Genomic DNA, 22265 nt, shown 5'->3' on the forward strand with positions numbered 1-22265 from the left:
CTGCTTGCCTTGAATTTTTCTAAGTGCCCTACTATAACATCTTTAATAATAGCTTCTAACATTTTCCTATGACAGATGTTAAGCTAACTGGCCTGTAGTTTCCTGTTTTCTGTCTCACTCCCTTTTTGAATAAAGGAGTTACATTTGCTATTTTCCAACCTAATGAAATCTTTCACAAATCTAGGGAATTTTGGAAAATTAAAACCAGTGCATCAACTATCTCACTTGCCACTTCTTTTAAGACCCTCAAGTGAAGTCCATCCGGACCTGGGGATTTGCCAGCCCACAGCCCCAACAATTTGCTCAATACCACTTCCCTGATGATTATAATTTTCCTGAGTTCCTCCTTTCTTCCATTTTCTGACTTAGAGCTATTTCCTGGATGTTACTTGTGTCCTCAATAGTGAAGACCGAAGCAAAATACCTGTTTAATTCTTCTGCCATCTCCCTACTTTCCATTATCAATTCCACAGACACACTATCTGTAGGACCAACGCTCACTTTGTTAATGCTTTTTTTTATTCAAAAATCAATAGAAACCCTTATTATCCATCTTTATATTACTATCTAACTTTCTCTCCTTATTTATCTTTTTGTCGTTCTTTGCTGTTCTTTATATTCTTTCCAATCTTCTGACCTGCCACCCATCTTTGTTTAATTATATGCTTTTTCTTTAAGTTTGATACTGTCTTTAAATTTTTTAGTTAACCATGGATGGTGGGCCCTCCCCTTGGAATTTTTCTTACTCATTGGAATGTATATATTTTGTGTATTCTGAAATATCTCTTTAAATATCTGCCACTGAACCTCTATCAATAAATCCCTTAACCTCATTTGCCATTCACTTTAGCTAGCTCTGCTTTCAGGCCCTCATAATTGCCCTTATGTTTAAAATACTAGTCTTGGTTGCACCCGTTTCTCCCTCAAAATAAATGTAAAATTCAATCATATTATGATCGCTGTTACCTAGGGGTGCCTTCACTGAAGTTATCAATTAATCCTATCTCATTGCCCAATATCAGGTCTAGTATAGCCTGCTCTCTGGTTGGCTTCAAAATGTGCTGTTCTAAGAAACTATCCCAAAAACACTCTATGAACTCCTGATCTACGCTATCTTTGCCCATCTGATTTTTCCAGTCTATATGTAGATTAAATCCCCCACAATTATTGCTGTACGTTTCTGACAAGTTTCCATTATCTCTTCTTTTATACTCTGTCCTGTGTAGTTACAATTAGGGGGTCTGCACAGCACTCCCACATGTGACTTCTTGCCTTTATCATTTCTCATCTCAACCCAAACCACTTCTACATCCTGGTTTCCTGAACTTAGTATAAGCACATCAGAGGGGGATGACCTATCATTAATTAACAGAGGCACCCCTCCACCTTTTCCTGACTTCCGATCCTTCCTAAATGTCACGTACCCTTCAATATTCAGGTCCCAATCTATGTCATCCTGTAGCCATGTCTCTGTAATGGCTATCAGATTGGACTTATTTATTTCTATTTGCTTTATTAGTTCATCTGTTTTGTTTTGAATGTTATATGCATTTAGATACAGAGCTTTTAGTTTTGTCCATTTGTTTTTATTGTAGTATCTAGCCTTATCTGCTGATTTACTCAGATTTGTACTCTTTGTCCCCTTCTGTCATAGTCTGTTCATCATTTCCCATACAGTCTCTCTTGCCTTGTCTCTACTCTTTGGTTTACTGCACCTTCCCAAATTTGATCACTTGCCCCCACTATTCAGTTTAAAACCCTCTCTACTTCCCTAGTTATGCGGCTCGTGAGGACACCAGCCCCAGCACGGTTCAGGTGTAGACCGTCCCAATGGTACAGATCCCACTTACCCCAATACTGGTACCAGAGCCCCACAAACCAGAACCCACTTCTCCCACAGCAGCCTTTGAGCCACACATTCATTTCTCTAATCTAATTTGTCCTATGCCAATTTTCACTTGACTCAGGTGATAGTCTAGAAATTATTACCTTTGAGGCTCTGCTTCTTTATTTGGTTCCCAGCTCCTCATACTGACTATGCAAAGTGTTCTTCCTCATCCTGCCTATGCTGTTGGTACCTACATGGACCAAGACCACTGGATCTTCCCCTTCCGACTGCAAGTTCCTCTCCAGCCCTGAGCAGATGCCCCGAACCCTGGCACTGGGCAGGCAACACAGCCGTCTGGACTCCCGCACTTTGCTGCACAGAAGTGTCAATCCCCCTCGCTATACTGTCCCCTACAACCACTAAATTCCTTTTTGCTCCCCCCACTTGAATGGCTTGCTGTACCATGGTGCCATGGTCAGTTTCCTCATCCACCCTGCAGCCCCCACTCTCATCCAAACAAGCTGAGAGAACCTCATACGTACTAGACAATTGCAAAGGCTCACACTCCTACCCTCTGGGTCCCCTTACCTGTCTCACTCGCAAGTCACTCCCTCCTGTCCCTGACCACTGACCAAATCAGAAGGCCCTATCCTAATTGGTGTGACTGCCTCCTGGTACAAAGCATCCAGGTAACTTTCCCCCTCCCTGGTGTGTCACAGGTTCTGCAGCTCAGCCTCCAGCTCAATGACTGAGCGGAAGTTCCTCAAGCCACAAACACATACTGCAGACGTGTTTGCCCTGGATCACAATGTTATCCAGGAGCTCCCACATGCTGCAGCCTTGCTGACACCAGCTGTCCTGTTATCCTTAATGTGTTTTCAGTAATTTCTTAATTATATTAATCACTTATTTATGCTGCTTTCTTAAATATTTTATTAACTTTACCACCAATTTGTGTACTATTTTAAACCTTATGGAATGAATAGAACTAACCCACTTACCAGATACTCACCAAACAGCTAGCTTCTTTCCCTATAGTAGAGCAAGAACCAATTCCAAGGGGTGAGAAAAGTAGAAAAAGGAAATGAACACCTCCTTCCCCAAACTCCCCCTCTCACCAAACTTCAAGGCTTTATTCATTCAGCTCAGCTACACTCTGTTTGCCAAGGCTGCACTAAAGAACACTGAGTTTTTGTAAACTGAACTGGGACTATAGTAACCAGATTCAACCAATTAGCTAATTAACTACTCAGCTCCTACAGCTGAGAGTGAGTTTCCCCTGCTTAAACTGCAAGAAAGAAAGAACTTAACCTGCTTACACGGTGTTTTCAGGTTACTGCTAATTACAGACTAGATTAGATTTTAAGAGCAAAGTTTAAGAACAAAATTAACACTTTATACTTTATAGAGTTATACATTTTTAAATTCCTAATTGGCTTACCAGTTACTCATCAACCAGCTCCTTCCACTGCACTGAAGTAAAAAAAAAGGAAAAAAATCAATTCCTCCTCCCTCACCAAACTCATATCAGCTCTCTCTGCTTGCAATCTGCACTATTTGCAAAGCTGCACCCGGACCTCTATATTTATAGTCTTTGGATTGGAGACTAGTTAGCTAATTAACTAATCAGCTGCTCTCCAGTAGCTTGTTTATCCCTGTCTAAGGCTAGAAGAAAGTTACTTTAGTTTATTAACTTACTTTAGGTAAATACCAATTAAATATAAGATGAAGCTCATCCCAACAGTACAGCTCCCACCTTCCCCAGTACTGGTGCCAGTGCCTCATGCATTGAAATCCATTACTAATCTTTGAGCCATACATTTGGCTCTCCAATCTGAATTTCCCTACACCAATTTGCTCGTGGTTCAGGTAGTAATCCAGAGATTACTACCTTTGACGTTCTGCTCATACTCCCTCAGCAGAACATCTTTCTAGTTCTACCTATGTTATTGGTAACTACATGGATCATAACAACTGGATCCTCCCCCTCCCACTGCAAGTTCCTGTCCAGCCTGGATCAGATGTCCTGAACCATGGCACTGGGCAGGCAGCACAGCAGTCTGGACTTCCGCTCTCTATGTCTGTCCCCCTGACTATACTGTACCCTACTACCACTACATTTCTATCAACTCCCCCTGCTTGAATGGCTTCCTGTACCATGAAGCCATGGCCATTTTGCTCATCCACCCTGCAGCCACTGCTTTCAGCCATACAGGTTGCAAGTACCTCGAACCTGCTGGACAATTGCAAAGGCTGAGGATCCTCCACTTCTCCCTCTGGGTCCCCATATCTGCCTCATTCGTAGTCACACCCTCCTGTTCCTGTCCCTGGCCATTGACCAAATCAGAAGACCTTATCCTAAGAGGTGTGAGTGCCTCCTGGTATAAAGCATCCAGGTTAATTTTCCCCTTCCCTGATCACTATGTCTGCAGCTCAGCCTCCAGCCCAATGACTCTGAGCTGAAGCTCCTCAAGCCAATGATACTTACTGCAGACATGTTTGCCTGGATCACACTGATCTCCAGGAGCGCCCACATTCTGCAGTCACAATGCATCATCTGCCCTGCCATCTTTATTGTGTGTCAATTAATTTATTTTCTTAATTTATAATTAATAAACCCTGCTACTCCTAATAACCTTCACTACTGCTAGTAAACCTTACTACAGCTAATAAAGCCTTACAATTACTAATAAATTACATGCGTTTTGTAGATAAGCAAGCAAAATATTGACCAATCTCATCTCTTTTCCTGTGATGTCACACTTTGATTTCTCTCAGAATGCAGCCACTCCACTCTTCAGTGACAGAATAGGACTGGGCTGGATTGGATTGCTCTTCAAGGTGCTGCTGACTGCCTCCAGGTCCTCCTTTCACCTGCTGTACTGCAACATTCTGCAATCTCTCTCTCCATTTAAATAATATTCTGCTTGTCTATTATTTTTGCAAGATAACCTCACGCTTTCCCACATTATACCCCACCTGCCAAATTTTTGCCCATTCATTTGACCTTTCAAAATTCCTTTGCAGACTGTTTGTATCCTCCTCCCAACTTGCTTTCCTCCCCGTCTTTGTATTGTCAGCAAATTTGGCTACAATATGGTCTGTCCCTTCATCTGTCCCAATATCCCCTTACGTGGATCAGTGTTAAATCTTACTTTACAGCTCTTCTGTGAATTGCCTTGGGAAGTTTTATTTCATTAAAGCTGCCATATAAGTACAAGTTGTTGCTCAGTAAAAGCAAGCATGAAGCGATCAGATTTTTGTAAAACCTGTCTAGTTCATTGATGTCTTTCAGGGAGGGAAATCTGCCATCCTTATCCGGTTCAGCCTACATCTAACCCAGCCACTCAGCAATGTGATTGACCCTTAACTCAGTTGTATCAAAACAACTGTTTGGAAGATAAGGCACCAGCATCTTTGCAGGACAACTAGAGGTGGCCAATAAATGCTGGCATTGACACTGATGCCCACACCCCATAAAAACATAAACATATTTGAAAGAGGAGAGAATCTGGGAGCATTGGGAAAGAGGAGGACAAGGAAATCAGTGGAAAAGAACAGGCAGTTTGAGTCTCGTAGTTTAATCTAAAATAATAACATTATATCCCTCTATCAATTCTCTTCATTTACAGGCTAAACACCTCAACTCTATACTGACTTTCCTCATAGCTTCAACCTTGGGGATCAGCCTGGTGGTAACTCCTCCTGTACTGTCTGCAGTCTTAAATTATAATTTCACAATGCAGAAGAATTTGTGAAGCAACCTTGAGCGAATGAGCTTCCCCAGAAGGACAATGTCTCCATTAGACAGTAACTGCTTCAAGCTCAGCCCCATCAAATAGAACAAAAAAAAACGTAGAAACAACTGACAGAGCCGGATTTTGAACCCCCACTACAATGGCCCAATTTCTTACAGCAAGTGATACATAAAATGTACACATACATTTTATATGATGCAAAATTGAACCTGCATCCAACAGGTATGGATGTCGGGGAAAGACAACATCAAGTGTGATTATGGTGCTTCTGTGGTCAAATTGCCACTAACACCCAATGCCATGGTTCACCCATAAGTAAAAGTCACTTCAGCTAAGTGGGGGAAGTGTGTCTGTCCATGGAACTCTAGGAGTTGCTTAAGGAAAGGAGGGTGAAAGATTTATATTAAATGATAACAATATTGAGGCCTTTCTGTGTGAGATTGTTAATTTTATTCCAATGGAGATAATGCTGTGCTAAACTCAGTCCTGATTCAAACCCAGACTTCAGATGTAAAGGCTCAGGGTACTCCTGAATCAGATGATCCCATTTATAAAGGGAGATGTAGGGTTTCACTTTTGTTCTTTCTGTACTGTGGAAGTATATTGATCTGATTCTGTACAGTGCATTTATATAATCAATTTAAATGAGCAAAACCTCTGGTTCAAAGCCAATGCCTCATATCGGTTCTTGAGAGAGGGAAATCCTACATCATGTGTTCCATCAGCCAAAGTACAGGATGAGGGCCCACTGTTTAACCCATGGCTCTTGTTGTCATTTACCTGAATATAGAGCAGGAAAGGATATACTCCGGACTGTAAGGACCAATAATGGGAGTAACCATTCTTTGGATCGAATGGTGCCATGTGATATTTTATGTTCACCAGATTCCTGGCAATACTTATCCTTCAACTAAAACAAGTTATCTAATCGTTATTGCATTGCTGTTTGTGGAATCTTACTGTGCACAATTTGACTGCCACATTTCTCTACATTACAATAGTGACTACACTTCAAAAGTCCTTCCCTGACTGTGAAGTTCATTGGGATGTACTGAGCAAGCCACCATCATGAATGGCGTAATATTAGTGCTAATTTTTCATTTTTCTTCAACCAGTGACATTAAACCCGGATATATGTGTAAAGTGAACACATGACACAAACCAAACCTTGTGATGATGATTAAGCTGCTTAAAGCACATTACAAAATCACAGAGCTCCTTCAGCTGCTGTCTTTGGTAGACTGTAGACTGCCAGGAATTCTTTCACAGTGGGGCATAGTTTGTAGTTTGTTCATGACAATGCTACTTTGGAGAACCAAAATTATAGATGAGGAGTCACAGAAGGACATGCAGGGTTGTCCCTGTAAGACCAGGATTGCTGAACTTCTAACTGCAGCATTTTGATCATACACCTCATCACACGGTGCCAACAACTCACGAGTTCAGTTCTTCGAAGTTTAGAAATTGATTTAAAAGGACAGGGTGGGATTCAGGAATACAGCAGTGGGATTCACAATAGACAACTCAGACAAAAGCAAAATACTACGGATGCTGGAAATCGGAAATATAAACAGAAAATGCTGGAAAAACTCAGCAGGTTAGGCAGCATCTGCAGAGAGAAACAAGTTAATGTTTCAGGTCGATGACCTTGTACCAACTGGGATTTAGCAACATTCAAAAGAGATTCAAGAGTATACAAATGTGATTCAGGATTAGAGAACTAGGATTCAAGGATATATAAACTGAATTCAAGTGTATACAAGAAAGACTCAAGAATTTAGGATTCAGGAACATATAAGTGGAGTTTAACAATAACAGTTTTCATCATTTAGCACCTTGAACTTAGTAAAACGTTCTAAGATGCTTCACAGGAAAGTTATTTTTAAAAATTGGACACCAAGCCATGGAAGGAGATATAAGGGCGGTGACCTAAAGCTTGGACAAAGGGATAGGTTTGAAGGAGCATCTTGATGGAGGAAAGGGAGGTAGAAAGGTTGAGAGGTTTAGAGAAGGAATTCCAGAGTGTTGGTAGCTGAAAGCACAGCTTCCAATGGTGAAGCAAAGAAAATTCAGGCTGGATGAGGTCATTCAGATAGGATTGAGGATCAGACAACTCAGATTTGGGAATATAAAGTAGGATTCAGGAGTAGACAATCTGGAGTTAGGACTGTGCAAGATGTATTCATGTATACACAAATGAGGTTCATGTATGTTGCAGCAGGATGATTGAGGGCCGCTACATTTCTGATGTGGGCTCTGGCCCCCGAGTAAATGCATTGGCCCCTTTAGCAATGTCTTCTTTAAAGATAATTGCACCTGGAGTGAGAGGGGGCTTTCCCCAGCCAGCTAAGCATTAAAGGGGAAGTTCAGGGGAAGGAATGGCTGAGAGAAACTGGGAGTTGAAGAGGCAAAATATGTATTTTGTGATCTTGCTTTGTGTTATGGGCATTATAGGAATGTGTTTGGAACTTGGATTGATCAAGGGTGACTGCCTGTATGGGAAAGAATGCTCCAAGATGTAACAATATCCAAGTGGGGTTCAGGAATTGCCAAGTTTGATGCAGCTCAAGTTAAACTGAAAAAATTTAATGCAGCCCAGTTAATGGCCTTGTTTGGTCAGACAATCATACGACAATGGATTGGAGAGTCAGCCAAATTATGTACAGTCTTGGCTTCAGAAGATGCATTTACACATGCCATTCAATCATTTTGGTCCTTGAATCGCATCACCAGCAGCCATATTCCATTTAAAGACCCAGACACGGTCAACACCTACAAGGAGTACGTCTAACAACCCTCTCTCATTCAGACCACGATAGTTCTGATGACATAGAATCCCCAGAAACTCCCATCTCTGAACCCTTTAAACAGTCTGGTGGGTTCTGGAAACACTGAGAAAACTGTTTCATTCAGAGAAAACCTTTTTTGTTTCCTTTATATATTAATTCTCAGTGTGTTCTAACAGCCAAACAGAAAAAAACTGGCTAGCCCAACACAATTTAATCTAATAAAAAGGATTATGCATGAAATTAAATTACACCCTTTATTATGATCCTCAGAAGGACTGATATTTTTTTGAAAAATGAATCCCAATGACACCAATTGAAAGACAACCACTGGACAAGATTTCACTTTTTAAACCAAACAGCTAAAGTCAACATAATTGAAACATTAATTAACAAAGAGTATTTAAAACAAGGAGGTAATTTTACTTTAAATAGTCGATACAACAAAGAAACACCCCACATAGTTAGAAGCATCGCATTACTTCCCGCACAAATGTGGGACCACGTACAATCTCAGTCTTTCCAATACAGTCTCTGTTTTGTAGGATTTCTCACTTGCCATCCAATCAGTTCGGTCATTGAATCACATTCACCAGCACCCGCATTCCATCCGAAATCCCTTGACACGGTCAACACTGACAAGGCGTACATCTGTGAACCCTCTCTCATTCAGGTTATGACAGTTCTCATAATACAGAATCCCCAGAGATTCCCTTCTCCAGCCTCTTTAAATGGTCTGCTGGGCTCTGGAAACACTAAGAAAACTGTTCCATTCAGAGAAAACCTTCCTTGTTTCCCCTTTACGTCAATTCTCAGTTTGTTCCAACAGCCAAACTGAAAAAAACTGGCTGACCCAACCCACTGCAATTAGCTTTCTATTACCCTTTGCTTCTTAACTGTTCAACCCCAAGTGGCATGGGCATTTCTTGGAGCTGAACGCTGTCACAATCAGGAAACCAATTAACCCTCTTTTAGAATAACATAGAAACATAGAAAATAGGAGCAGGAGTAGGCCATTTGGCTCTTCGAGCCTGCTCCACCATTCATTATGATCATGGCTGATCATCCAACTTTCTCCCCATATTCTTTGATCCCTTTCGCCCCAAGAGCTATATCTAACTCTTCTTGAAAACATACAATGTTTTGGCCTCAACTACTTTCTGTGGTACCAAATTCCACAGGCTCACCACTCTCTGGGTGAAGAAATTTCTCCTCATCTCAGTCCTAAATTGTCTACCCCATATCCTTAGAATGTGACCCCTGGTTCCTCCTCCATCAGGAACATCCTTCCTGCATCTACCCAGTCTAGTCCTGTTAGAATTTTATAGGTTATGTGATCCCCTTCATTCTTCTGAACTCCAGTGAATATAATCCTAACTGACTCAACATCTCCTCATATGTCAGTCCCAGGAATCAGTCTGGTAAACCTTCACTGCACTCCCTCTATAGCAAGAACATCCTTCCTCAGATAAGGAGAGCAAAACTGCACACAATATTCCAAGTGTGGTGTCACCAAGGCCCTGTATAATTGCAGCAAGACATCCCTGCTCCTGTACTCGAATCCTCTCACTAAGGCGGCCAACAAACCATTTGCCTTCTTTACTGCCTGCTGCACCTGCATGCTTATCTTCAGCAACTGATGTATGAGGACACCCAGGTCTCGTTGCATATTCCCCTCTCTCAATTTATAGCCATTCAGTATAATCTGCCTTCCTGTTTTTGCTACCAAAGTGGATAATCTCACATTTATCCACATAATATTGCATCTGCCATGCATTTGCCCATTCACTCAACTTGTCCAAATCACACTGAAGCATCTCTGCATCCTCCTTACACCTCACCCTCCCACCCAGCTTTGTGTCATCTGCAAATTTGGAGACATTACATTTAGCTCCCTCATCTAAATCATTAATATATATTGTGAATAGCTGGGGTCCCAGCACCAATCCCTGCGGTACCCCACTACTCACAGCCTGCCATTCGGAAAAAGACTCGTTTATTCCTACTCTTTGTTTCCTGTCTGCCAACCAGTTTTCTATCCATCTCAATACACTACACCCAATCCCATACACTTTAAATTTACATGCTAATCTCTTATGTGGGACTTTGTCGAAAGCCTTCTGAAAGTCCAAATAAACCACATCCACTGGCTCCTCCTCATCAACTCTACTAGTTACATTCTCGAAAAATTCCAGTAGATTTGTCAAGCATGATTTCCCTTTCGTAAATCCATGCTGACACTGTCCGATTCTGCCACTATTTTCCAAGTGTTCAGTATTAAATCTTTTATAATGGACTCTAGAATTTTCCCCACTACCGATGTCAGGCTGACTGGTCTATAATTTCCTGTTTTCTCTCTACCTCCCTTTTTAAATAGTGGGGTTACATTAGCTACCCTCCAATCTGGAGGAACTGTTCCAGAGTCTATAGAATCTCAGAAGATGACCAACAAACATCCACTACTTCTAGGGCCACTTCCTTAAATACATTGGAATGTAGATTATCAGGCCCTGGGGATTTATCGGCCTTCAATCCCATCAAATTCTCCAACACCATTTCCCTAATAATACTGATTTCTTTCAGTTCCTCTCTCTCACTAAACCCTGTGTTCCCCAACGTTTCTGGTATGTTATTTATGTCCTCCTTTGTGAAAGTATGTATTTAGTTGGTTAGCCATTTCTTTATTCCCGATTATAAATTCCCCTGTTTCAGACTGTAAGGGACCTACATTTGTCTTTACTAATCTTTTTCTCCTCACAGACCTATAGAAACTTGTACAGTCAGTTTTTACGTTCCCCAAAAGCTTACTCTTGTACTCTATTTTCCCCTTCTTAATCAATTCCTTGGTCCTCCTTTGCTGAATTGTAAAGTGCTCCCAATCCTCAGGTCTGTTGTTTTCTCTGGCCAATATGCATGCCTCTTCCTTGGATCTAATACTATCTCTAATTTCCCTTGTAAGTCATGGTTTGGCCACCTTTCCTATTTTACTTGTGCACCAGACAGGAATAAACAATTGTTGCAGTTCACCCATGCACTCTTTGAATGTTTGCTGATGCCTATCCACCGTCATCCCTTTAAATAATGTTTCGCAATCCATCATAGCCAACTTGCGTTTCATACCATCGTAGTTTCCTTTATTAGGATTCAGGACCTTAGTCTCAGAGTCAACTACGTGACTCTCCATCTTGATGAAGAATTCTACCATATTATGGTTGCTCATCCCCAAGAGGCCTCGCACAACTAGACTGCCAATTATTCCTTTCTCATTACACAATACCCAGTCTAGGATGGCCTGTTCTCTGGTTGGTTCTTCAATGTATTGGTCCTGAAAACCATCCTGTATACACTCCAGGAATTCCTCCTCTACGGTATTGTTACTATTGTGATTTGTCCAATCTATATGCAGATTAAAGTCACCCATAATTACAGATAAAAAAACAAAAAAACTGCGGATGCTGGAAATCCAAAACATGTTCATTTATTGCATGCATCTCTAATTTCCTGTTTAATGCCATTCCCAACATCACCACTAGAGTTTGGGGGTCTATATATAACCCCCACTAATGTTTTTTGCCCCTTCGTGTTTCTCAGCTCTACCCATACAGATTCTACATTGTTGGAGCTAATATCTTTCCTCACTATTGCGTAAATTTCCTCTCCACCACCTTTTCCTTTTTGTCTGTCCTTCCTAAATACTGAATACCCCTGGACGTTCAGTTCCTATCCCTGGTCACCCTGCAGCCATGTCTTCATAATCATGACTGTATCATACCTCTTTACATCTATTTGCGCGGTTAATTCATCCACTTCATTGCGAATGCCCCTCGTGTTCAGGCACAAAGCCTTAAGGCTTGTCTTTTTAACACTACTTGTCCTGTTCCCACTATTTTTCACTGAGGCCCTGTTTGATTCTTGCCTTTCATTTCTCTGCCTACCACTTTTCTTAGTCCCCTTTCTGTCTTTTGTTCTTGTCCTTGATTCCCCCTCCTCTGACTCCTTGCATAGGTTCCCATCCCCCTGCCATTTTAGTTTAAACCCTCCCCAACTACACTAGCAAATATTCCCCCTAGGACATCAGTCCCAGTCCTGCCCAGGTGTAACCCGTCCAGTTTGTACCGGTCCCACCTCCCCCAGAACCGGTCCCACTGTCCCAGGAATCTGAAACACTCCCCCTCACACTATTTCTTCAGCTACACATTCATCCAATATATCCTGCTAGTTCTACTTCCCAGCCTACTTTAGTTTTAAAGGGGCATCACATGAAAAAAAACATGCTTCCCAAAACACACAGGTCATCACACTTTCACACTTTATCCTTGAGGGCGATTTCATCAGCTACTGGCATTACTCTGCAGTGATCCAACTTGAAATTTTCAGGCATAATCCATTGCCCTGTGACAGGATCACCCACACTGTCCTCCCCAAGCTGATTTAGCAATTCTAAAGCATTCAAACAAGATAATAAGATAACTAAAAACCATCCAGTAAGCATGCTGAAATTTCCCTTTATTACAGGGAGGATGCAGGAAAATTGACCTGTTTTAATAAGGGAGAAAGGGTTAAACACATTCATCACATCCCACTCCCATCATCATTCAAAAGTTCCAATTAAAGTATTAAGAGTTAAACATCTGACAGCTCTCTACACAAGAGAAATTTAAGAAGAAAACAAAAGTTTTCAGGATGTAACTAGAGTCGGTTCTTACCTAAGAAGGCAGAAATACTCAGCATGATCCCAAACACACATCGTTCAGGTGGAGTTGTGCCAGTGTCACTGTGAGAGATAAACACAAGATGGTGAGTACCCACATCCAGCTGTAACCCCCAGTCTGAGAGACAGATAGAGCCCCGTGCCTCAAAGAGACACACACTGCCCTTTTGATAGACTAATTGTTAGTGTATGGCCTCAGGGTCGCTAAGCAGAAATCATCACAATAAATGCACCTTTTAGGGAACTACTGATGCAGAGAAGAAATGTGGCCCAGTGAAACTAAGAACAAAAATAAGTACATCCCAATAACAGTCTGAATGTACAGTGTGCAATGTCTCATCTTGAGATACATTTATAGACCAGCTTTCCTGCTAGCCAGTGATTTAAGGCTTGTAACAATATCAGCTATGAAGAGTTTTACAGCATGTAATTAGGGAAACAGTATGTGTGAAACAAGGAGAATGTGAGTTGAAAGGCAGAAGTTGAGAGTGAATATTGAGTAGGTTTAGTCATTTGCATGCCTCAGGACTATTTTAAGCACTGTCAGATGTTGAAGTTTCACATCCTGCTCGAGCCAGGTGGCCTTGAGATCGACACTCTAACTGAGAGGTTTACAGTGTTGTATTCAAAGCCCCATCCACATCACAGACTTGTAGACTGGCCATGGTGACTGTGATTTGTTCAATGGTGTCTCCCCCACTGCCCCAGCCAAAGGCCACTGTCAGCATTGCCCACTTTCTCAATTTGCACCTTGTCCTGCCATCACACTCAAAATTGAAACAGTGCCTGGATTAACCTTTCCTGCTCCATTTAGCAAATTATAATTTTCAAAGGTCCTCTCTCCTTCGCCTCCTCTCAAATAGGAGTCAGCCTTCGGATTAATGGGAGCATTCCTGTGTGAGCTGCAGGTTTCTGTTCCCATGCCATGGCAGGAGCAAGTGCCAAGCTAGGAGAGGAAAGATGGTGTAGGGAGGTCAGGCAGCGCTCTGGCTATCTGGCTGCGGAGCTCAGCATTGGGTTTATTGCTGCTCTGCATTGATTGGTCTGTGTAGAATCTGCCAGCCATGGCTCAGTGTGCAGCACTATTCCAGAGACCAAGACGAATAATCCAGGCTGATACTTCAGTGTAGTACCAAGGGAGAGCTACACTTTCAGAAGTGCTGTCTTTCAGATGCAACTTGAAACCAAAGTCACATCTGCCCTTGGGCGAATGGAAAAAATCCCATGTCATTGTCGGAAGAAGAGCAGAGATCAAGTGAAATTGTCCAAAAATCAGACCAGCGGCAGGTGAGAAGTGCTGTTGAAGCTGCATCCAGGCAAGTGGAGAGTTTTCGATCACACTCCTAACTTGTGTCTTGTAGATTGTGGACAGGCTTTGGGGATCCAGGAGGTGAGTTACTCATCACAGGATTCCCAGCCTGTGACCTGCTCTTGTAGTCACAGTATTTATATGGCTGGTCCAGTTCAGTTTCCGGTCAATGGTAACCCCCAGGATCTTGATAGTGGGGGATTCAACAATGGTAATGCCATTGAATGTCATGGGGCGATGGTTAGAATCTCTCTTGTTGGAGATGGTTATTGCCTGGCACTTGTGTGGTGTGAATGTTACTTGCAACTTGTCAGCCCAAGCCTGGATATTGTCCAGGTCTTGCTGCATTTGGGCATGGACTGCTTCAGTGTCTGAGGAGTCGGGAATGGTGCTGAACATTGTGCAATCATCAGCAAACATTCCCACTTCTGACCTTATTTTGAAGTGAAGGTAATTGATGAAGCAGCCAAAGATGGCTGGGCCAAGGACACTACCATGAGGAACTCCTGCAGTGATATCCTGGCACTGAGATGGTTGACCTCCAACAACCATAACCATCTTCCTTTGTGCTAGGTATGACTCCAACCAGTGAAGAGTTTCCCCCCGATTCCCATTGACTCCAGTTTTGCTAGGGCTCCTTGATGCCACACTAGCTCAAATGCTGCCTTAATGTCAAGAGCAGTCACTCTCACCTCACCTCGGGAGCTCAGCTTTTTTGTCCAAGGTTGGGCTAAGGCTGTCATGAGGTCAGGAGCTGCGTGGCCCTGGCGGAACCCAAACTGAGCATCGGTGAGCAGGTTATTGCTGAATAAGTGCCACTTAATAGCGCTGCAACGACACCTTCCATCGCTTTGCTGATGATCAAGAGTTGACTGATGGTAATTGGCCCGTTTGGATTTGTCTTGCTTTTTGTGGACAGGACATACCGGGGCAGTTTTCCACATTGTCAGGTAGATGCCAGTGTTGCAGTGGTAGCTTGGCTAGGGATGCGGCAAGTTCTGAAGCACAAGTCTTCGGTATTATAGCCAGAATGTTGTCATAGTCCAGAGCATTTGCAGTATCCAGTGTCTTCAGCTGTTTCTTGATATCACGTGGAGTGAATCGAATTGGCTGAAGACTGCTATCTATGCTGCTGGAGACCTCAGGAGGAGGCCAAGATGGATCATTCGCTTGGCACTTTTGGCTGAAAATGATTGCATAGATCTGCCAGGCTCCCCCATCATTGAGGATGGGGATATTTGTGGAGCCTCCTCCTCCAGTGAGTTGTTTAATTGTCCACCATCATTCACAACTGGTTGTAGCAGGACTGCAGAGCTCTGATCTGATTTGTCATTTTTGGTATGACTTAGCCCTGTCTATGGCATGCTGCTTCCATTGTTTAACATTCATGTAGTCCTGAAAGTCATGTAGTCGCTGAAAGCTAGCATACAGGTATAGCAGGTAATAAAGAAGGCAAATGGAATTTTGGCATTTATTGCTAAAGGAAGAGAGTATAAAAATAGGGAAGTGTTGTTGCAACTGTACAAGGCATTGGTGAGACTGCACCTGGAGTATGTGCACAGTTTTGGCCCCCTTGAGGAAGGATGTAGTTGCATTGGAGGCGGTTCAGAGGAGGTTCACTAGATTGATTCCAGAGATACGAGGCTTGTCTTTTGAGGAGAGATTGAGCAGTTTAGGCTTATACTCGCTAGAGTTTAGAAGGATGAGAGGAGATCTAATTGAGGTATATAAGATGCCAAAGGGGATAGACAAAGTAGATGTGGAGCAGATGCTTCATCTTGTGGGGCATTCTAGAATGAGAGGCCATAGTTTTAGGCTAAGGGCGGTAGATTTAAATCAGAGATGAGGAATTACTTTTCTCAAAGGGTCGTGAATCTGTGGAATTCACTACCTCAGAGTGCAGTGGATGCTGGGACACTGAATAAATTTGAGGAGATAGACAGATTTTTAATTAGTAATGGGTTGAAAGGTTATGGGGAGAGGGCGGGAAATTGGAGTTGAGGCCGAAATGAGATCAGCTATGATTGTATTGAATGGTGGGGCAGGCTCGAGCGGCTGAATTGCCTTCTCCTACTCCTAGCTCTTATGTTCTTACGTGTTGTAACTTCATCAGGTTGACATCTCATTTTTAGGTGTGCCTGGTGCTGCTCCTGGCATACCCTCCTGCACTCTTCTTTGAACCAAGGTTGATACCCCAGCTTAGTGGTAATGGTAGAGTGGGGGATATGCTGGGCCATGAGGTTACAGATTGTGGTTGAGTACAATTCTGCTGCTGCTGATGGCCCACAGTGCCTCACAATGCCCAGTATTGAGTTGATACATCTGTTCAAATTTGCTCCCAATTAGCATAGTGGTAGTACCACATAACATGATGGAGTGTATCCTCAATGTGAAGGCGAGACTTTGTTTCCACAATGACCGAATGGTGGTTGCTCCTACCAATACTCCTATGGACAAATGCAACAGGTAGATTGGCAAGGACAAGGTCAAATATGTTCTTTCCTCTTTTTGGTTCTCTCACCACCTAGTAATCCCAGTCTGGCAGATCTTCTGAACCTCATGGCCAGCTCAATCAGTCGTGGAGGCTCCCAGGGCAACTCCCTCCCAACTGTATACCATTGTGCCACCACCTTTAGTGTGTCTATCCTGCTGGTGGGACAGAACATACCCAGGGATATTTTTGGAAGAGTTTGGCACATTGTCTGTAAGCTATAATTGGGTGAGTATGACCAAGTCGGGCACTTGCTGGACTAGTTTAAGGGATAGCTCTCCCAATTTTGTACAAGTCCACAGATGTTAGCGTGGAGGCCTTTGCAAGATCAATTGGGCAGAGTGTGGCTTTATCGTTTCTAGTGCCTAGGTCCATGCCAGGTGCTCCATCCAGTGTTATTCTTATTGAACATTGCTCCAGCTGTTTGATATAACTGAACGGCTTGCTTGGCCAGTTTGGGTATTTAAGAGTCAACAACATTGCTATGGGTCCAGAGTCGCATGTAGGCCAGACCAGATCAGGATGGCTGCTTTTCTTCCCTAAAGGACATTAAGGATCCAAATGGATTTTTACGACAATCTCATAGTTTCATGATCATCATCACTGAGAATTGCTTTTTTATTCCAGATTTATTAATTGAATTTAGATTTAAATTCCCCCAGCTGCTGTGGTGGGGATTTGAACTTGTATCTCCAACCTCCACCGCATGGTTAGAATTTGGAACTTCCATGAGGGAGAATGAAATAAGATTTACTGCTTGATTAAAACAGAAAGAAGGAACAAGTCACAGAAACCGAAGGAACTTGACAGAGGGGACATGGAAAGGCAGCAAGAGTTCTGGGAGACAGAGAGATGGGGAGAGATTTGTCCTAAACAGTCAGTTTTAACAGGAAGGGAGGTGTTTAACAGCCTCAAGTCTATATTTGGTTTCACTGTGCATCCTGTCTCAGACAGACTGATTAACCCTTTCCTCAGCCTTTTGCATTAGTCTGGCTGCATTTTCGAAAAGCATTTACTGTCATCACAAAACAACATTACACAAAAATGGAAGTGGTATTTAGAAACTTTTCAAGTGCTTAAGGTAACCTCCTGCTTGAAATGATTCCAGACTGTGCTGTCTGATTACAATTGGGCAGATTCTGATTAAATCATTTACACTTAGATCTCTCTCCCTAACAGCACTGTGGGTGTACCTACACCACATGGACTGCAGCAGTTCAGGAAGGCAGCTCACCACCACCTTCTCAAGAGCAATTAGGGATGGGCAACATCCATGGCCTCTCCAGCGGCCACCACATCCCACGGAATAGAAATGTTTTTTTTTGTCTCAAATTTCACTAAACTAAAATCAGCACACAGTCACGAAACACCAATTCAGAATTCCTTATGCTTAAAGAACAATAATAAGCAATCCAGAAATAAAAATGAAAAGTGCTGCAAAAACTCATCAAGTCTGCTGAGTTTTTCCAGCACTTTTTGTTTTTATTTCAGATCTCCAGCATCCATAGTATTTTGCTTTTAATAAGAAATTCAACTCCAACTCCCTTGATCAGTTGATTAAACGCATCTCCCAATGTAGCTATAAGTCTTAGTGACCAGAAAAATCCTTTGATCTGTGCTGAGATGGCTGGTTTACAATGGGACAGCTGTAGATGCATGACAATTAACCTTGGTATAAATGGGTTTGAATAGGAAAAATCAGCCATTCTCCCTCACCACCCAGTGATCCCTACTGAAAAAGAAACAGGCATGTGAAGATCATCTGTGGAGCTTGGCTGTGATTAACCCCCCTCCTCCTGTGGACACCTCCTGGTATTCACTGCCTGGATACAGACAGCCCACACGGGTGAGGGGTTGAGGGTTGGAGGTTGGAGCTGTGGAATCAAACCCGAGCTACAGCCAATGCTTACTGGGTTGGGGGGGCGGGGGGGGGGGGGGGGGGGGGAGTGGAATTGGGGGGGAAAAAAAAATCAGCATCGACTTTAATGAGCAAGTGTCCTAAGTTTCTCACACAAAGGATGGTGGAAGTCTGTAACTCTCTCTGCGAAAGGCTGTGAATTCTGGAGGTCAATTGGAGTTTTCAAAACTAAGTTGAATAGATTTTTGCTGGGTGAGGATATTGAGAGATATGAGATACAGATCAGCTGTGATCTCACTGTGGAATAGATTCAAGGGGCTGGAAGGTCCTCTCCTGTTCTTATATCTCTTCCTCACAGGAGTAGTGACCATATCCTCAACACATTACTAAGAGCCCCAAAGCCTTATAAGAACACGCAGAAAAAGACAAGCTCAGGTTAGCTGGTCTATTGAGCTGTTGTGTCCGGTGTCAGCCCCAATTAAGACTCCCCACAAATGATTGAGGATTAAAAAGGAACATGCTCCGCCTAAGTGTGACAAACCTAAAGGAACTGGACCTGCTGCATTTACTAAAGTCAAACACACCAGCAACAATAACACTGAGACAGTTCCATTGTCACAAGAAAATGGTGTACTGCCTACAATCTAACATCTGATACTTTTATTTAACTTGCTACCTTATTTTCTATTGCTTTCTGGTGACAGCTGAAGAGGAACATCCACTGACCTACATGCAATTTGCATTTATATAGCACCTTAAACACAGCAAGATGTCTGAAGCACTAAACAGGAAAGTTATCAGTTAAAATTAGAGATCAAACTACAGAAGATATTAAGATAGACAGCAAAAAGCTTGGTCAAAGAGGTAGGTTTCAAAAAGTGTCCCAAAGAAGGAAAGTGAGGTAGAGAGGTGGAGAAGTTAGGAGGGAGTTCCAGAGCTTGGGCCTAGGCAACTAAAGACCAATGGTGCAGCAATTAAAATTGGTGATGCACAAGAGGCTGCAATTGAAAGATTGCAGACAACTAGAGGTTGCGGGGCTGGAGGAGATTACAGAGATAGGGAGCAGACAGACCATGGACAGACTTGAAACCATTTTGAGAATTTTAAAATTGAGACTTGCCAGACAGGAGGCAATGTAGGTGAGTGAACACAGGGCTAATGGGTGACTTGGGTGTGGTGCGAGTTAGGATATGGACAGCAATGTTCTGGATGATCTGAAGTTAATGGAGAGTACAGGGTACCAAATAATCTCAGAAATAAAAGATGCAAGTGCTGGTGGTCTGCAGCAAAAGTCAATGTCTTAGTTGTGACCCTTCGCCTCCCAAGGCTGGAAGGCTGTCTGTGGGTCTCTCTCTCAGACTGGCCTCCTCTGCATTTCCTGGGCTACAAGACAATCAAAGAGAAGGAAAGCCAATCCCAAAAGTCTCAGTAAAAATCAGTAATACTGGCACCAGTCTTACTGGAGTTCCATTTTAAGGTGTACAAGACCAGTTCGGACAAGTTTTACTTTTCTCCCCACTCTTTTTATTATTGGGATGGGGGAACTCCTGGAGAGAGAGACTAACCCAGGCAGATAATTTCACACGTTTAGCAGCAAAATCCTGCGGATGCTGGAAGTTGGCAATAAGACAGAGAATGCTGGAAACACTCAATAACTGCACCAGTTGCACGGGATCATCTTTCAGCCACTGACCTTTGGTCAGATGCTAACTAACCCGGGACAGTCAGCAGTTAGTATATTGTCAGGAGCAATGCCCTGCCAGCAGCTTGTTTCGTTTAAACTCTCGCTCTTACTGACCTGATGTAAGGCACCAGAGGGTCGACGTGTCGGAGCAGGACGGCTGTAATGAAGGAGAAGACGAAGGCAGCAGCTGACCAGATGACCAGTGCGGCTGGAAGGAAGCTCATCCCCTGCTGGAACCACCACATCTTTGCTAGCCCGGGGCTCGGACCGTCCGAAGAAAGGTCAGCCGCCTGCCCTCCAACTCCCCAAGCACAGTCTGCAAGGATAAAGAAATAGCTGGACAGGCCTTTCAGTGATTCTGAAATGAAGACAATGCAGACGCAGCACCAACACTGGGAGCCAGTCTCATTCTACAGCAAATCATTACAGACACAAATCAGTTTCACTTTCTCAGGTTTTCCCTCCCACACATACAGGAAACAGATCTTCCTCTCTCCAGCTTTTAACCCTCTCAAGCTGAAATGTGGGTGGCTCATAGTGCAGCTTCAGCCCATGACCTGCGATCTTTGAAGGTGGCAGGTCAAGTCGGAGAGGCTGCTAAAAGACATGTGGAATCCTTATCTTCTCAATAGAAGCATAGGCTACAAAAGCAAGTTATGTTCAATTCTGTACACTTTAAGGATGGCAATGAAGGTGCAGAGATTTACTGCAATGGTGTCAGGGTGAAGGATCACAGGAAAACTGGAGATAACTCAGCAGCTCAGGCAGCAACTTCTGTTTCTCTCTCTAAAGATCTCGTTTCAGATTCTGATGAAAGGTTCTCGACGTGAAACACTAACTCTGCTTCACTCACTAATATCCACCCCTGGGGAACACCACTGTGTATCTTCTGAAAATCAACCGTTCACCATTACTCTCAGTAACTCTGCCATGTTGTGTGCTACTGTCTCTTTTGTTCCATGAGATTTAATTTTGCTAACACCCTTATCAAACACTTTTTTGAAGTTCTTGTACACCACCACCATGACCTTCACCAACCCTCTCTGTTACCTAATCAAAAAAATCAAATTACTGAAACACTATTTACCTTTAATAAACCCCTGATGGCTTTCCTTAATCAATCCACACTTGTCCAAGTAACTGTTAGTTTGCCCTAGAAGCTTTCCCACCACCCAGGTTAAACTGACTGGCCTGCAGTTGCTGGGCTACCTTATATGTTAGCTGCCATTCTCTTCTCATATTCTCTCTTTTCTTAAATGTTCCCCTGATACTTGATTCATTTGATCCACTTCATTTCCCCAGAACCACATCCAGCAATGCCTCCTTCCTCATTAGACTAGAAACACAATGGTCAAAATAAAGTATCCTGAACACAGTCTAGAAACTCTCCTCATCTCTGCCTTTACACCATCACTATCTAAGTCTATAGGAGGAATCATCCCACATTTGCACTAAGTCTGGTAACGATGGGAAAAAGGACGTTTTACCTGCCAGCTGCAATGGCTGCTTTTCACGCTGTATCGTCCCATTCCCGTCTCATTAATAATGCATTCCTGGGAAACATGCTGTTTCCATGGCAGGCAGGCTCTCATTCACCCGTCACACTGTCACCTCGCCGCTTCATCACACTGGGTGCTATGTTTAAAGCGCAGCTGCGTGCACACCTCTCAGTGCTTCCAGCCCAGGACTGCTGCAAAGGAGACACGGCCCCGAAAGGCAAGATGACTGCAGCCGCCCACCTCCAGTTTACTGACATTTCCCTTGAGTGCCTTTTGGATGCAGTGGAGGCCCACTGTGGTGTCCTCTAACCCCGCTCTGGGCAAAGACCAGCAAATAAGGT

The 22265-nt window shown here is 43.1% G+C and overlaps 1 protein-coding gene across 4 annotated transcripts in view; it reads right to left on the reverse strand.

Moving 5' to 3' along the window:
• Window positions 1-22265, reverse strand: part of dram2b (DNA-damage regulated autophagy modulator 2b) — a 138945-nt gene that overhangs the window by 93537 nt on the left and 23143 nt on the right. For 2 of the 4 annotated variants that reach the window (XM_041194702.1, XM_041194700.1), the window contains exons 1-2: window positions 20540-20870; window positions 13079-13146 (exon numbers count right to left, since the gene is read on the reverse strand). In XM_041194702.1, the coding sequence (XP_041050636.1) occupies window positions 13079-13146; window positions 20540-20670 (199 nt within the window). In that variant the 5' untranslated portion in view covers window positions 20671-20870. Of the gene's footprint in view, window positions 1-13078; window positions 13147-20539; window positions 20871-22265 lie in introns of those variants that run through there. The other 2 variants (XM_041194701.1, XM_041194703.1) reach the window with 2 other exon arrangements.

Source organism: Carcharodon carcharias, chromosome 9, assembly GCF_017639515.1.
Source record: "Carcharodon carcharias isolate sCarCar2 chromosome 9, sCarCar2.pri, whole genome shotgun sequence".
NCBI classification, from domain to species: domain Eukaryota; kingdom Metazoa; phylum Chordata; class Chondrichthyes; order Lamniformes; family Lamnidae; genus Carcharodon; species Carcharodon carcharias.